Consider the following 19,220-nt stretch of genomic DNA (forward strand, 5'->3'; position numbering starts at 1 on the left):
ATATACATGTGTGTGTGTGTATTACTTTATCTTGTGAGGCTATAGCCATTCCTTATGAGGCATCTATATGTATATATATAGCCATTCCTTATGAGGCATCTATATATATATAGCCATTCCTTATGAGGCATCTATATGTCATTGACTTTCAATGACATACACCTGTCTGACAAATACATCACTTTCTAATTTCACATAGATTAATATCCAGTGACAAGCAAAAGCAAGATGACCAGAAATTATTTCGAGCAAAAGTTCTATATGTCAGAGGGCCTTCTTCTAAATTTTCCCAGTAGGATGCCACATCAGATGGGATTTGATTTTGGATTTTCTCTTCACCAGATGATTTTAGTACAGCCTTGGGTATTTCTATGCACCCATGCAATATATATATATGTATGCATACACACATACATACACATTGATAAATACAGATATACAGTAATATATACATATATATTCACATTTTCTTATCAGAGTTTTTATGTAGATAAGCCAAGACTAAAGAACAACTGTCTGTCCGTAAAGTTATATGTAGATTATCTATGAAGATATATGTATGTGTAGGTATGTATAATGTGTACATCTACATGCATTCATATTTTTTATATCTTCAATATACTGCTAGTTGCATAACTAACTGACAATACACACACATGCATGCACGCACATATATGCACATATATAGATATAGATATGTGTATGTCTCCATATATGTGTGTATGTATGTAAATATATATATATATATATATGCGTACTAACATGTACATATATATATACATATACTTATACACACACACATGTGTGAGTGTATGGCAAGGATAATGAAAATACAATCAAAACTATTATTTTTCTGACTTAGATAGCTGCTATTCATGTACCATCTATTGTATTTTAGTCTGAAATAAATTGAAAATTATTATCAGAACTTACTTCACTTGAAACCCTAGGTGTTAAATAAATTTCTATTGTAATATCATTTTCTCAGCAGATAGACATAGGCCATAGAAAATCAATTTTTCAGTCAAAATATCATTGACAGACAATTCCTTGATCTTTTCCTCTCTGCAGTATTTCCTCCTCCTCCTCCTCCTCCTCCTTCATTTTTTTTCCTTTTATTCATTTTGTCATATTTAGCAATCCATTAATTAATTTTTTATTTAGATTCAAATATTTTATTATCCATTTATTTTATAGTTTTCTATAAAATGGAAAAAAATCTTGGGTTAGCTTTCTAACAATATATATTCTATTGATTCTTTCCTGTTTCAAAAGCCATACTGCAAAAGCTAACTCTACCAACAATATTTCAAACAACCAGAATTGTAGTCTTCTAAATTTTATTACTATTGATGCTACTATGCTTATTGTTAGCAAACTCAACCAAACAGTAATAAAATCAGTAGAAATTACACTACAACTATAATAAATACTAGCCAAGATAATTTTCTCCAGTTTTCAGTGATATTCTCTCGCAATGGCCAACTTTAAATGATCCACTTGTGTTTATTGATTAAATGCTCCATTATAGTCAAATTTCTTAGTTTGTCCAACACAGATTCCACTATGAAATTTCTTTGTTACTAAATCTATATAGATATAAATGAATATGTCTCCTCTTATAATCCTAATATTCCCATTTGAACATTCTCGTACACATGGGCCTCCTTGTTAATTTTATGTTAATTCTTTTAACATTAGTTGCACAGTTTACCAATGACAACTATTATTTTTATATCTTCTGAAAATACCAAAGCAGTTTACTGGGAGTACCAGTAGTATGATACACAAAATGACTTCTGGTATTTAACTACACCCACTTATATTCTGTGTTAAAATGAATCCTATTGGAGTTGACTTTTTGTCTCATTCTTCAAGAATGAATGAATACCAGTGATATACTGGAGTATAGTCATTTATACTTCACACCCTAACTTTATTTTGCCTTGTGCCAAATTTATATTTGGTCAGGAAAAGAAAATTCTAGTTTTATATAATTTAGTTTGAACATCATATACCAGCTGAGAACACATGAATCTCTGGTTATCTCAGTGAAGCAGCACTGTCTCACTCCATTTCCTACCTGAGAATATGTAATAAAATCATAATCAACCCTTAGGCACTCATACTGATAATTATAACTTTTATAATTAAACTCTAATGAGACACATTCAAACATAGTATTATATGTATATATATATCACTAAAACTAACCTGTAATAATAGTCAAGTTGAGACTACAGTAGGCAACAATACAGGAATTGTCATCAAAAAGAATCGCATCACTTCAATTAAATCATAACCATTAATTTGTACTATGGCCATGTAATAGGTTGATGGTGTCGCTACTATTAATAGCGACATATACAGAAATACTATTCTAAAATTAGAGTAAAACCAACCATTTATCACCTATTAGTAGCTAATTGTGCTCATTACTAATCTTTCTTGTGTATATGATAAGCATTGATAGAAGAAATTTAATTAGCAGCAACTACTGTATATTTGTGATTTACAACTAGTGTTGAACTTTGAAAATAGACTAACTTAATTTCATTAATTTAATTATATTATTGACTAGACTGTAATTTCCTTTCTTTTCAGCTACTGTTTATATCAGCAATGGCACCAATATTCTGAAAATAAGAAAAGGGCACAAAAAAGAGAGCATTTTCTCCCAGGTAAAAATTTAGATTTTATTATTTTTTCCTCTAAACACAAAAGAAATATTTTGAAGTTGTGAAGTTTTTATTGAATTTCTTTGGTTGTTAAGTTGTTCAAGTTTGAACTAAACAATATTATTGTCAATAATAGTCACTTGAAACTGATTCTGGTAATTATTTCAATAAAAGGCAATCTTCTCTAGCTTAAACATCTATCAATGGTCTATTGTATTTCAAAAGAATTCAGTTCCTTTCAGTTAACTAACCATACCAGTAATATACAAGAATTGGAGTTCCAGAAAATTCTGTTTTATTGATTTTTATCTGAACATAATATAATTGTCTTAATCTATCTCCATTTTGAAGATAGTCCTACCTCTAAGTTTTGGTACCTTAGTACGCAGATATAATGATAATTTGTTTAAATCACTATGCTTTCCAGTACAGTTAATAGTTTAGATATCATGACAAGTAGAGTTTAATTTCCATAAGAAACCGTCATTAATTCAACCTTTATATTCAATATATTTTCTCCAATTATTCCCTTCTTCAATTCCTGTTTTACTTCGAAATACAACCTCATTAATAAAGAAAAATATTAAAGAAGTGCTTAGTTTTTACCTGATAAACAGCAAATAATAAATTATAAGTAGGATGGGTGAAGTGATGAGAAGGGTAGTGTGAATTAATGATTTAATGTTTCTTAGATGAAATCTCCAGTGACAAACATTGAAGTTATAAGCAAGGCTAATGGCAAAACTAAGATTGTTTCTTCAAATTAATTATTGGAAAGAATCTCTTGGTAACCAGGAGAAAATTAAAATGAAACAAATGAGGAAATTTTATATTCTTTAAATGTGTTTAGATATATTGTAAATGAGGATTACTAATCATTCTATTAAAAAAAAAAAGACACATAAATCAACTTTAACTGAAATTTTGATGAGGTAAAAATGTTGAGGTTCAGTGAAAAATGAGAATTTTAGAAGGAAAAAATACTGAGGCTCAGTGAAAATGGAAGAGATCTAAACAGGGAAATATAAAACAAAACCAATTGGAATGAAATTCTATGAGAAATAAAATCAGTATGAATTTGTAATGAAGCCACAATCATCTCCCGTGACATTCGATCAATATTTAAACAGTATACTTGTTTATAATTAGTCCCAGACTACTTCACAGCATGAAGACTAGACTTTAGGAGTGAGAAAATTGAGTAGGTATAAATTTAACTGGCAGTAAGGATCAAGAGAGCAATTTGGCGACATTAATACAGAATTGATTGAAATAAGTAATGGTGTGAAGCATTTGAAATTAAATCAATAAAGCACTATTCTACTGCACAAAATGATGTTTGAAGAGATGTTATGAAATTTGAATAGTGGATTCTGTGTTTCACATTTAAAGAGAATACAAAGGAATATTCAAACACAGAGCTTTCTGTCAAAAGAAATTATTGAAGTCTTCTTATAAGGGACTGAAAATGTTAGAGAAGAGAACGGTCAGTGGAGAGTCTCTTTAAGAGTAATTGTTAATGAGTACATGTCCAGAATTGATCTTATGACAGATTTTTCAATTTATAATGATAGATAGAATAAGAATTCTCTGTAGAGGAGTCTTGAGAGGAAAATATGTTCCATGTGTCATTTATTGTAGTCATTTTTATGATGATGATTGTTATGGTAGCGGGACATAATGTAGTTTTGTGATGGTGGAAACAGTGTTGGGATAATTGAGACATATTGTAGTGTCGTAATGAGGAAACTGTGTTATTGTGCTGGTGGAGATATAATGTAGTGTAAGGTGGTGAGGACATAATGTAATATTATGGTGATGGTCATAGTGCAATTTTGTGATGGTAGAAATGGTGTAGTGTTGTGGTGGGGGGACATAATGTAGTTTTGTGATGGTGGGGACTGTATAGTGTTGTGGGAGGTAGGTGATACAATGCAGTGTTATAGTACTGCACAATATGGTGTTGTGGTGGGAACTGCAGACACAGTATGGTGTTGTGGTAGGAACATAATGTTGTGATGTGATTGGAAATTAATGTAGAGTTGTGAGGCAGTATGATGGTCAAACAGTGCTAAGTGGTCTAGTCTAGTGTTGTGGTGCAAACCATGTTTTTTATTGTTGCTTAACCCCAAGTCAGCTATGTTTAATCTGAGCTAGGGCATTTCAATTATTGTCATCCCATTTTATTTCCAGATATAGTATAGCTAGGACTAGAGTATCCAATGTACTCTTTCTTGTTTAAGATGGCAGGGTTTGATATGAAGGAGTTCTGAATGACTCCTTGCAGTCTCCTGTGACTCACTGAGGCATAATGCGAGATGATAGAGTGGTTATGGTAGGGGAAGTGCCCTATGTTGATGTTCAGTGTTGGAACAATGTAGTTTTCTAAGGCAATGTAGTTATGAGACAGTCTTGTGTGGTGTAATGTTACGATGATGTTTATGTAGAGTAGTGTCAGGGTTGGGGAGAATGTGTGGTCATGTTGTGAAGTAGTCTAATTGTAGTGATAGACAGAATAGCGTAGAAGAGTGTTGTGTAATGTAGTCTTATACTATGGGACTATGTAATAGTATTATGGCTGGGAATATGTAATGTTGTATGATTGTTGTTGTTGTTGTTATTTAACCCCAGGGCAGCTCTTTTTGAGCACAGCTATGATCAAAAGTGTTAAAGCTATAATCATGTCATCTTTGTTGAAGGTATAATCCACCCAGGGTTCCATTAAACTGCATATATGTTTTCTCATTTTAAGATGGTAGAGTGTAAGTTGAAGGAGATTTAGTTACTATTTCTAGCAAAATGATTGACCACATTAAAGCTCCCTCTTTAGCGCATGCAAAGGTGTAGTGCAATACTTAATCTCAGACGGGGCAAGTGTTGCATGACAACAAGTTGTTGATAGAACAGAGATTAAATATAGACAGAGTCGTGTCAGCATGCAAACTATCATGAACTCTGGACTAAATCTTTCCATTGTATTCCATTAATTATAAAACACCAGAACATTTCAAAGACTGAATTTGGGAATGAAGGTTTGATTAGGAAAAATATATTTCCAACCAAAGATGTGAATTTACTGCAAATGCCTGAGAATACTGAATAAATGTGGTATTATATCCCTTTCAAATCTCTTTGTTTATGCATTTGTTATGGAGTATTAAAAGAGATTAAGAATTTAACATTCTTTTGATCCCAATGCTATCTTTGAGCTATCCAATTAATCTGAACACATGGAAATTCTACTCAACTTGACTCTTGACTTCTAATTAGAACCCAGCATTATTGCTTTTAATTGAAGAAATTTTCTAAGGCTTTCTAATTATTTATTGTTAACCTAAGTCCTTTCATACTATTCTTTCAAAGTTAACTTCATCCAGAACAGTCAACTTCGTCAATTTTGATCGTTTTAACATGCACGCACAATTTTGTATATATTGCCATTGTCTTTTATATGTTTGGTCTGTAGTTCTCTAATTGCCGTTCCACTATTACTACATAGGTTCTACAATAAGCATTTAAACTATTCCTTGAGTAGTTGCTTATAGAAGTCTGCTATAAATTGCTTTCAGGACTTTGGTAATTATGTGATTTATCATAAATTGACCACCAAATCAGAACATGACAAATTGCTGGTGAATGTTCAGTTACGATTCTTCAATTGGTCACGTTGTGCCAGAGGGACCTGCTTTAGTGTTTTAGTGAAATGTGACATTACTTCTGTCATTATAGAAGCTGCTTCATGCAATTATTGATAGACCTCCCATTAGTTTCAGTAATGAGAATTCAGTTGACGAATCAACTATCTCCTCATGAATGTGTTCGTGGCTGAGTATTCCATAGTCATATCATTAACAGGCTGAATTAGTGTGATACATATAATGAGGCTAGCCTTTTGAATTACTACACATTCTCTGTCTGTCTAATGTCATTTGCAAGATTTGGACTGACCTGAGGCTATAGTCAAAGGTACTTGCTTAAGATGCCATGTAGTGGATTGAACCTGAGATTTACAGTTGCGAAATAAACTTTTGGCCATTCACTATGCTTGTATCAGCAATTCAATTATTTATGTTATTATTTTGTTGATGTCTCCACTATTAACATTAACATAAAAATACATATTTCCAGTATTGACTCTGCTTATCTATAATGTAATGATACAAGGTAACAGTGAGACAGAATTGGCTGAGAGTCAAATAAAATGCCTTGCTAGATTTAGTTATACTCTTTATGTTTTGAGTTCCAGTCATGTTGAGGTTGATAAAATAAGTTTAGTACCATAAGTATAGGCATGGATGTATGGTTAAAAAGTTCACTTAACAATTATGTGATTTTGAGTTTGATCCTCCTGCATGGCACTTTTGTGGTGTCTTCTATCACAACCTTGGGTTTATTAATACCTATGAGGGAAACTATGTGGAAGCCCTTCATGTGTGTGTGTTTATCTTTCACTGAAGTACGTCAATGAAAGATGTATACAATGGCAAGAAAACTAAAATACCAGTGCTCGCCAAACAAAGTCCATTCAATATTGAGTTACAGAATCTTTCTTGTCATTTTCACCACCAGAAGTTTTGTGAACCAATGATTAAGCCTATCAGAAAACTGCAACCAATGGCACCATTGTTCGCCAGATGTTATATAAAATACTTAAATAATTAAATAAACCTAGAATTGACTTAATTAAGTGTTTGCTCTTTCTAAATGTTGGGCCTTGTACTTCTCTTTGTTAGAAATTAATATTTTATCTTCTTTTTCACTGAGATGTGATATTGATTTCTTACACGGAAAGAGTTATAGAATTAGGGAAATGGGAAGTTCTCACATCTGTCTTTCCTCAAAACCTTTGTCAACTTTATGGGTCTTAGTGGATGCATTTTATGAAAAGTCTGTGGTTAAGAATTTTCTTTTCCAACTACTAAGCTCTAAATTCAATTTCATAGACTTCAATTGGCCACAATATCATGTGTCTCAAAAGTGTACAGAAATTCATTGTTTAAAAATGAGAGTGTGCATGTATGTTTGTGTGGTGTGTGTGTGTGCATGCGTGTGTGTGTGTGTGTGCATGTGTGTGTGTGTGTGTGCATGCATGTGTGTGTGTGTGCATGTGTGTGTGTGTGTGTGTGTGTGTGTGTGTGTGTAATATATGAGAGAAGCATCTTTCACCTCAAGGACAACAGTAACTCCAAATAAGAACTGATTTGAAGTATTGTGACCCATATTAGCATGGTAAATGAATATAAAATTGTGCTACAGATGATGTGTACATACATACATACATACATCTCCATAATGATAGTAACATTGATCACCAAAGTAGTTTATCATGGACCAATAGCCGGATTACTACGTCCCACTTTGAAGGATATGTGTTTGCAATTCATGAACAGGAAATATCAACCAAGTAACTGATGCACAAAAGGGATAGAGATGCAGGAAAAGCTGTAAAATGTGACAACTAACGCACACTGAAGATATCAACCACATCGTCAGCAGTTGTCCGAAAATGTTCTCATGGTCTTATCTACCGATGACACATGATATTGTAGCTAGGATAATCCCAAGGACAAAGAAATAAGAATAACCACAATATGGTAGAAGCTATAGCCACTCATAATAAAAAGGAATACTGGTGGAATGTACCAGTGAAGACCCCAATAAAATGTAAGCACAACAGATCTGGTATAATGATTTGGGATAAAGAAGAGAAACTGTGCACAGTTGTGGAAATTAGCTGCCCAGCGGATGTTAACATAAAGCTGAAGATCAGTGAAAAAGAAAGCACTTATGATGAACAATTGAGAAATCTGCAGTTACTCTATCCAGATTAAAAGTTCAGGTAATTATTGGGGCCTTGAGATATGTAACACACTGCCTAAATACCAATCTTGAGAAATTAAGCTTCTCAAAACCAGAAAGGAGAAAGCTAATTCAAAGACTACAGATCCAATTCATCACTGGAACTATAAAAATCTGTAAAACTTTCCAGAAGTTTATCATTTATTGTCAGGTCACTCTAGAGCGCTACTGTTAACATGTAACCTAGTACAACCTATCGCATGGTCGCTTGTCGGCGACTAAACTGGTAACCCCATCAAGCTTGCTTGGTGCAGAGGGTGATTGTTGGACACCCTGCAGGACAAAAAATAAGACCCGTCAAAGGGCAGAAGAACTACTGTGTAGTCAACCACCAATCCAACAAGTACCTTATCACAGAAGTGTCTGTGTGCTCCATTGATCCGGAGAGCTATGCTGGAGGGAGAGAAATCTTCAGGCAGGTCTTACCAGGCCAGACAGGTCAAAGGGTAGGAGACAGATAAAACGTTAATGACAATAAATCAAAGCGGCGGCAGCAGGGCGTGGATTTAGTTGTCGGCAGGACCTAACAGATCAGATTCCTGGCTTTGAACTAGCAGGATGTCATGCAGAGGATCTTAAATACAAGACAATGGATGAGACCCTAATATTCCTAGTTAGATGGAAACTGCGGGACTACATGGAGCAGTGCCCTGTGACACCTATAGTATGCACAACTAAAACCCCTGAAAAGGAGCATCCTATGGGATGACCTAGATGAGAGATTATCATTTAAATATATATGAGGATGTCTAGATATGCAACTATATGCATGAGAATACATACATACATATACTTACATACAAACAAACAAACAAAAATACCCTGTTGTTGATGTTGAAATTCCAATGAAGGAGCCTTGGTTCTAGGCTAGAAACTGATTCTTTCTCTGTTGGTTAGAAATCTTGAAATAAACTAAATAATGACTACATACGTGCATACATACATACATACATACATACATACATACATACATACATACATACATACATACATACATACGGCTGGATGGACAATCTATAGCTACTTTAGTAACATTGCTAGTATCTTGTAATTCAGAAACAGTATTTTTCAATAAAATGTACAACAGACAAGATAGTGACATCCATCTTGTCTTTTGTATTACCAGCTACAAAAGATTCTACTGAAGAATAAGGTGACCAAATTCCTGAATTCTTTCATGGAACCATGATACTGAAATAGCTACAGACACTAAATATGTGTACACTGCATTTTATAAGTTGGAGGTGTGTGTCTTAGTGGTTGAACTCATGATCATAAGATTGTGGTTTCAATTCCTGGACCAGGCAATGTGTTGTGTTCTTGAGCAAAGCACTTCATTTCTCATTGCCCCAGTCCACTCAGCTGGCAAAAGAGTAATCCAGTGATGGACTGGCAACCAATCCAGAGGGGAATATATACATCAAGACAACCGATATTAATTTTATTTGATTTCATGGCAGAATAAATGGTAAGACTTGAACTTAGAATAAAAAGATATAACAAAATACCACATGGCATTTATTTTGACTGGTAATCTACTGACTCTATTTTTCACCTTTCTATGCTTAAAGCCATAAATTTTAGGAGAGTAGCATAGCCAGTCAGAATTATGGAATGGTGTAGTCAATTAGATTAAGCCCAATACTTATCAACTCCTGAAAGATGAAAGGCAAATTCAATCTCTATGATAATAATGATACAGTGAATCAAGGTTGTCAAGGGTCATAACAGCAGTTCTGTTATTGATTTTAACATCTTTGTTACTGGTATAATTTCCAAAATACTTTACCTCTGCTTTGTTTGGAACCTAATGTTAGATTTACTCTTTCATATTACTTCGCTTGAAAATACTCTCTTAAAGTGAGACTTTAACTCCACTGACTATGGAAGTCAAGAGTTATCTGTAGAAAGTTCATTACTGGTGCAAATACACAGCTTGAATGGCTTGATACCTCCACCTCTCTCTTAATTACTCACACATTCCCCTCTCTCTGTTATACACACACATTCTCAATCTCTCTCCTTCAATCAAGAAATGGAGTCTTTTAAATTAGCTATACCATTCCTGGCAGCTTTAGCAAAAGAAGGATGCATTGCATAACATTGACTTAGATACACTATCTCAGGAAAAACATGGGATGGTCATTGTTACAGCAGCTTTCAAAGCATTTAGGTGGATCAGAACTGGCCCTCTTAGGGCTACATAATGACAGTAAGATAAATTTAGCCTTATAAGTGGATTTGATGGACAGAAACTGAACGAAGCCAGAGAACTGAATGAATACAGATACATACATATGCAAACACAAACACATACATATTCAGACACATACATATGTATATCAACACACACACACACACACACATATGCACAGGGGTACACATACATTTTCAGGGAGTCTTTGAGTTACAATGATCACTTAATTGCTTACTCAAGAGGGTTTTCATACCAGAGATTACAGACAAAAAGAAAAGCAAAATGATGAAACCATTCTCCATGCAGAACATTTAGTGTCCAGGATCTCTGACTTGTGGAGCTACATTGAACAGCTGTCGCTATATATAGGACTTATATGACTATCAAATGAATCCTTTTTTTCCAAGATCTTCATGAGTATTCATTGGTTGTAAACAAAGGTTTCACTGTTTATGCAAGCAGTGTCTTTACTTTTAATCTGCTGTAGAAGGCATATATGGGATTTTTTACAAATCTTGACACAAGCTTTGTAAGGTTCATTCATGCAGTGTCATTTGTTTACAGTTTCTGGCTTAACTATGTCTAGGCTGTTTGTTGTTTGATAGACTGGGAGATTATCACCTCACTTGGAAATAGACAGGGTTTTGTTCCAGGAAGGGTATCCAACCATAGAAACTCTGTCCCAAAGTTTTCTCGTCTGTCTCAAGAATGGAAAAGTAGAAAGTACACACTAAATTGATGATGGTTTGATGCTACAAATTCTAAATTGGTTTCTCTGATTTACATCGATCTTTCCTGGAATATCTGTTATTCTGACCTATTAAATCTTCTTAAACTACCGCAATCACTAATCATTGCTTAACTTAATTACACCTTCTTATACTGTCACAGTCAGTCAGTACTATTACTGACCTAATTAAATTTTCTTATCCTGTCACAATATTGTTGACCTAATTAACCCTTCTCATGTAGTTACAATTACTGTTATTGCTGATCCAATTAAACCTTATACTGTCATTATCAATCATTATTAGAGTTGACATAAATAAACCCACTCATGCTGTTAAATTCATTTTATTGTTGACCTAATTAAACCTCAGTCATTAATCACTTACTGTTGACTTAATTAAATCTTCTTGTATTGTCACAGTCAATCATATTTTTCCAGGATGTGAAGCTAACACTTACTAGGTGAACAACCAGGTGCTTCTTATATTAGCAATTCTCAAATAATATAATAATGAACTTATTGTATACAGCGCTCAGGTCTACTACAACTCATCAGAAAAAATAATCAAAGCTGCATGAAACGAACAGCGAAAATGTCTTTAAAAAATAAAGGAAGAAGAAATGAGGGTGGAGGGCATTTCAGGAAACATGGAAGTTTTGAAAGATGTAGTGTTTCTACAGCCAACAACTGATGCAGGTAGTTTATTCCATGCTTCAGCAATTCTGAACATGAAAAAATATTTCTGAAAGTCATGGGTATTGTGTTGCCTTTTTGATTTTGTAAGCATGTCCACATGTGTTAGACACATGGAATTCAAAGAGGTGCCCAAGGTTGTTGTTGGAAAGATGGTGGATAATCTTATTTCTTTATTGCCCACAAGGGGCTAAACATAGAGGGGACAAACAAGGACAGACAAAGGGATTAAGTTGATTACATCGACCCAAGTGTGTAACTGGTACTTAATTTATCGACCCCGAAAGGATGAAGGGCAAAGTCGACCTCAGCGGAATTTGAACTCAGAACGTAGCGGCAGATGAAATACTGCTAAGCATTTCACCCGGTATGCTAACGTTTCTGCCAGCTCGCCACTTTAAATGGTGGATAATCTTGTGGGTGTCTACCTAGTCAGTTGCCAGATATCAAAGCTTTAATGTATCCATGCCCTGGGAAGTAAGACATTCAGTGTTTGGTAGATGCCTAATAGCAGGTATTTGTCTTGTTGCATGTCTTTGAAGTTTCCAGGAGACTGATATGCCAAGCAAGATAGGGGCTCCAGACTGATCTACATTAATGTTTGAGCGTCATTGACAATATGTTATTCATCATTTTCTTATACACAAATAGGATTAATAAAGTGAAACAAGCATGTTTTTCTAAATTCGTCACTTTGGAACATAACTTTCCAGAGATAATCTTCTTTAAAGTATAACACTGAATACACTGTTACACTTCAAACAACCTTAACTATGGAGAGGCAAGCAGTGACAAGCTTGTCATTCTATAGTTGTGCTAAACCATATTAGATATTCCAGTATAGCTTATATTGTGGTATAAAATACTTTCATTTCTGTTTCACGCCTCACTAAACAAGATTAATATAACATTTCACTGCTTGACTGAGTCTTTTATTCTTTGATTCTTTTCACTGGTTTTACTCATTGGATTGCAGCCATGCTGAAGCATTACTTTCAGGAATTTAGTTGGCCATATCAACCATTTTATTGATTTCTGTTTGTAGAATGTAAAAGAACAGAAGTTGACCAACCAGTGATAAATGACAGCCAAATCTTCCTTAAATCACTCCCCACTATATAAAAAAAAATTGAGAGGAATAGCATGGTTTGTTCAATAACAGTTGAGTGGAGGTTGTTACTAAACAACAGCACACACACACACTACTTGCATATATACTATACATGCATGCATACATATACATGTTATCATCATCGTTTTAACATCCACTTTTGTGTGCTAGCATGGGTCAGATGGAATTTGTTGAGGTAGATTTTCTATGGCCAGATGCCTTTCTTGTTGCTAACCATCACCTGTTTCCTAGTTAGATAGTATTTCCCCCATGACAAGACATGATCTTACAGAAGCCTGAAAATGAAAGAAACTACTTGTATGATGATGACACTTGCTTAAAACTATCATGAGATGGCAAGGCATGGAGATTGTAATACACACATATACATATATATAAGATAGGCTTCTTTCAGTTTCCATCTACCAAATTCACCCACAAGGCTTATAGTAGAAGTCATTTGCCCAAGATGTCATGCAGTAGGACTGAACTTGGAACCATGTGGTTGGGGAAAAAACTTCCTATCACACACATGCATGCATACACACACACACTCACATATTTTCAAAGGACTCCTACACAGTGTCCATTTGTTAAGTTACTAAACTCTACTTAAAAATCAGAACAGCGGGATCAATCCCAGAATTAAATTGTTGTAAAGCGAACCTTTTTAGACACATGGCTATACCTATATCTATGTATATCTATATATATTTTCACTTAAAGGCTGCAAGCTGGCAGAATCATTAGCATGCTTGGCAAAATCCTTAGCAGCATTTTGTCCATCTTTACATTCTGAGTTCAGATTCTACTGAAGTCAACTTTACCTTTCATCCTTTTGTGATCAGTAAAATAAATACCATCTGAGCACTTGCTGGCCTTGTGCCAAAATTTGAAACCAATATTTTCAGACACTGGGTGATGGATTAGCAGAATCAATAAAGCAACAGACAAAATGCTTTGTAGTAATTTTTTATATCGGTTTGCAATCTGATTCTCAATTCCGTCAAAGTCAACTTTGCCTTTAACCTTTCTGCCATTGATAAAATAAAGCATTTATTGGAAGGTTTGCTCTCTCTCTCTTGATGTTTGAGGACTGGTGACTGTTAAAAATCAGTATTTTATTTTTAGGCTAGGTTGTAAAGAATATTATATATTTGAAAAGTTTTAGCATGGTTGTGTGGTAAGTAGCTTGCTTACCAACTACATGGTCCCGGGTTCAGTCCCACTGCATGGCATCTTGAACAAGTGTCTTCTACTATAGCCTCGGCCCAACCAAAGCCTTATCAGTGGATTTATTTGACAGAAACTGAAAGAAGCCCATGGAGTGTGTGTATGTGTGAGCATGCATGCATGTATGAGTGTGTTTGTCCCCACCACCATTTGATTACTGGTGTTGGTATTACATCTCCATAACTTAACAGTTCACCAAAAGAGACCAATAGAATAGGTACCAGGCTTAAAAAAAAAAAATAATAATAAGTGCTGGGATCGAATTATGCAACTAAAATACTTCAAGGCAGTACCCCTTGCATGGTTGCAGTCTAAAATAAAAGAGGTATAAGTGAAAGTGTTGTTGTTATGACGATTGACTTCAGGTCCCCATTGATCAAGCAGATCTGTGATCAAACGTAATCCAGCTACAACCATCCCATCTTTTCACATCGTGTAGGGAACCCAAGACCACATGATCCAATGTGCCCTTTTCTGAGATGATAGAGTGTAAGCTGAGAGAGATTTGACTGCTATTTCTAGTGGTCAGCAACCACACAGATGCTCCTGTACTAGTTCATAAATAAAAAGGGTAATAGAAGTAGGTGAAGAGGTCATCTTCTAGTTTTATCCCAGTAACCTCAATATAAATAGTAACCAGCATTATCTCATGTTCTTCTTGATCATATCACTTATCATTTCTTCCAAACTGTGTCTATTGGGGATTCATGGTTGTAAATTGCTAAATGGAAATGCTATAACTTGATTATGTTAATCTCACATAGACATGCACACACACACACACACACACACACACACACACACATACACATAACATAAATAAGCACACTTACACCTAATGCCGTACTCCTGCTTTCTCTCTCTCCCTCTCTCCCTTTCTTTTTTTTTCTTGCAGACAAAACTGTAAGTTTAAAACTGCATTACTGATCACATGGCTAGAAGCTCAAAGCACCATGCATCCACAGGGAAACCTTCTAAAAACAGCAGCCAAATTGCTCTCAAATCACACCTTTTCATATTAAAAATAGCAGAATACATTGTATAATGTAATCCAAGAGACACTAGATATGCTACTAGAGATCATGGTATTCATGACTTGATCAAAGCTGACCTGGGGTTAAATTGCAACAACAATAACAACAACTACTTCAGAACGCTAAATGAATGAGACAAATCTCTTCCAGGATAAGAAGCCAGTCTGCTTTAGTTAACATTATCACATGATTCGTTACCTATATTTGATAACTCAGACGATAAAGAAAATTACATGCACTTCACAGATACACACACCAAAATACTTTCATTAAATTTGACCTAGCAACCCATACACAAGTTGGTAGTTGTATACCATTGCTACTCTACTAATTCATTTCTACATCATCATGAGTCAAGGAGACTTAGGGAATGTTTTATCAAGTTCAAATTAAACTTCGGTTGAACGGTGAATAAGTGGTTACTTGACTATTGTCGATCAGCTGCAGATAGTGATATTTTGGCAAAATTGTTAGAGCATCAGGCAACATGCCAAATAATATTTAGTTATAGTTATTTATTCCCTGAGCTGAAATCCTACCAAGATCAACTTTGTGTCATCCTTTCAGGATTGATAAAATAAAGGACCAATCAATTTGTTTGACTGATACTGGTGTCTCAAAGCTTCATCATGCAAAATACTATGGTGAGAATCTTGAATGAATCTTCCTAGCGCAATTTGCAATTTAAGAGTGAATGAGAGCAAAAACACCAATCGTCACTGTATTCCTGTGAACAGCAGTGATACCAGTTTTCCTAACTTACAAGGAATAGTTGACAGAAGAAATGTCAAAAGTGTGGTTGATTTATATTCCTATAATACATCCTTGCTGTGAATGGAATTATAATACAAAACACAAGACGGCTGTACAGCTAAGACTATCCATTCTCTACTGATATATTAGTCCCTTTTCAGTAGGTCCCTCAGATATTTTTATCTTTTCCAACTCAACCCTAGTTTCATCAACAAGGTAACATGAAACTTAAGAACTAGCCAGGCACTGCAAAGCACTTGTATAAAAGGTGATTGTTTGTGATCAGCTTTAAATATACTTCAGTAAACAAAGATATTTATGCCAAAGGTTAAGAAATAAATCCGTCATAAGTAACTTCAATTTAATTTCTATTAGCCAATGTGTAAATCAGCTTCTGCTAAAGTCTAAAGATGATTTAATCCCACTTGTAGTTCTGAACAAATTTATATTATGGAAAAGATAAAATGGAGAGAAAAAAAAATTGAAACAAAGACGTTTCACTAAATATAGACACCAGTGAAAGCTTCTTCATGTATGATTGACCTTTTGGGCATTAGTTAATATTTCATACTTAAGACTTATTACTTTGAATGCTCCACATTCTAAGTGGCTAGATTCCAACTAAAATACTACTTCAATAGTTCGATTAATGTTCTAGTTTTGTTCACACCTACATCTAATTTGTTTCATTTGCTGGGGAGCTTTTGACACTTTCAATACACCTTGCTTTCTTATTACTATATCTTATCCACTTACTCATATACATATTCACATACACCCATGTGTGAGCATGCCAAAGAGGAAGAGAAAAATAATCCCTCATTTTAGTTCTTATTAAAGACTGACTGTAAACATGTTATAACACTTATTGTCTGGAAAAGAGTTTTATTACAAGATGTCTTATAACACGTGAACTATCTTGTGACCTTAGTCGATTTTATGATCTGTGACTATGTTATGACCTAGATTCATCTTATAATCTGTAATCTACCTTATGACCTGTGGTCTTGTGACCTTGTGATCTATCTTATGACTTATGATTTATATGACTTATGATTATATGACTTGAAATCTAATGTTCCATTGCTAGTCAAATGACATTCTACTGACAATATGCAAACAATCATGCTGTCAGAGTATATTTAATAAAAAGTTATGTTTGCTATTACTGGTTTTTCTGTAATTTATACTCAAGTAAGGTACTAAACACTTTATTGGATTTTTCCTCCCCATAAAATTTGTGAACACCCTAATAGTTCAAGTTTTCTTTTCTGCACAGCAAATCTAAATTATATATCCATATCTGTACTCCTCCTTTCTCTTTCTCTCAACCATTCTTAGTAAATCTTACATTAAAACCTTCTTTGATTAAAGGACTTTCTTCCCCTTTTCTATTGTTGTTGTTATCTAATCAAAGGAGTTGCTGTAGCCTCAAAGTTTACAGTCCTCTACAAACTAGTGAGATCCTTGTGAGTGGTGTTAAGTATGAACATCTATAGTTTGAAGTCAGAATGAAAAAATGTGGATAGAAGGTGAATTCCAATGGGTTTCACAGTGGAATAGGTGGCTGAAATGTTTAGTGCAGGATCTGAAAAATTTGGTATTGACAGGAGAATAAAGGTGACTTAAGGATAAGGGCAACAGGAGGATAACTAGATAGGTCAGGTGAAACTGAATAGAGCAAGTAGGCAGTTAGCTAAGTTCTATGGAGCAGATACCATTGTGGATGAAATGGAAGAGGCAGAAAGGAAGAAACAGTACATCTGTGGCTTAAGTCTTTTGTTAATAGTATTTACTAATTAGTCAAATGGCCCTCTTTTGGAATGCAGGCTTGGATGTTAATTGTATATTACATATTAACTGCACTTAATCTACCTTACTCTTTTGCTCCTATCCGTGATGGAGTGTAAAAGCTATGAGAATTACCTTCCACCTTTGACATTAGTTCACCATATTTCATACCATCTTTGTATGATGAGTTCAACCTTATCTAAAACTAACTTCCTTCATTTCCAATGTTTTATTTGTGTTATTATCATAATTGTTTTCTCTGCTAAAATGTTTGCTGGACAATAAAAGACTATTATGCAATTTAATCTCCAAAATAATAGGTGATATTTCTATACTGATACTGCTTTCAATGTCCTTTCATTGTTTTTTTTTTCTTTCATTTTGATATTGATATGGTGTTCTTTATATTCATTGGAAGTGAAGCTTATGTAATATCTTGATATCTTTCAACAGACCAAATAATACAGATGAATGCTGTAAAGTTTACTATTCATGTTGTTGCATAGTTCTATTGTTGTTGTAGAGGAAATAGCCTGTTGTTTGAGTGTCACTGATAGTGTTTATCAGAGTAAATCTTGTTATCTTTTTCACCAAACTATAATGTATTCACTGCCCATGGCAAAATCGATAACTAAGAATAAATGCAGTGACATGCACTAAATTACCAGGTGCATATACATTTTAATTAATATGCTCAATTGCAGTTCAAAGTATCTGCTAGTTCCCTGTGCTTTTATTTTCGGCTACACTGATGTTATTAAAAAAACAAAAGAAGCTAGCATACTCTCAGACATTCCTCCCATGTCTATGTTTTGGTTTAGTGGTAGTAATAATGGAGGTGGTGGTAATGGTGGTAGTGGTAGTGGGATGGATATTGTAGAGGCGTTTTTGGTATTGTCGGGGTGATTATATCATTTTAATTTCATGTTACGGCAGATTGAGACCGATATTAATAGTCATCTCACAGACTCTATGTGTGTGTGTGTGCACATGCTCATATTTTCTATATGTGTATATATATTCACATACTACTTTGTGTGTGTATGTTTGTACTCATATTGTTTTCTATGTGTATGTATTCATATTCTTTTCTATATGTGAAGATATATATGTGTGTGTTTTATTTGAATGTATGCTTCAT

At 34.3% G+C, this 19,220-nt stretch overlaps 1 protein-coding gene across 2 annotated transcripts in view; it reads left to right on the forward strand.

Annotated features, from left to right (window-relative positions):
• Window positions 1-19,220, forward strand: part of LOC106873594 (low-density lipoprotein receptor-related protein 6) — a 699,058-nt gene that overhangs the window by 341,542 nt on the left and 338,296 nt on the right. For both annotated transcript variants that reach the window (XM_052965592.1, XM_052965587.1), the window contains exon 2: window positions 2,605-2,681. In XM_052965592.1, coding sequence (XP_052821552.1) covers window positions 2,605-2,681 — 77 coding nt within the window. The remainder of the gene's footprint in view (window positions 1-2,604; window positions 2,682-19,220) is intronic.

Source organism: Octopus bimaculoides, chromosome 1 (assembly GCF_001194135.2).
Source record: "Octopus bimaculoides isolate UCB-OBI-ISO-001 chromosome 1, ASM119413v2, whole genome shotgun sequence".
Lineage (NCBI taxonomy): Eukaryota > Metazoa > Mollusca > Cephalopoda > Octopoda > Octopodidae > Octopus > Octopus bimaculoides.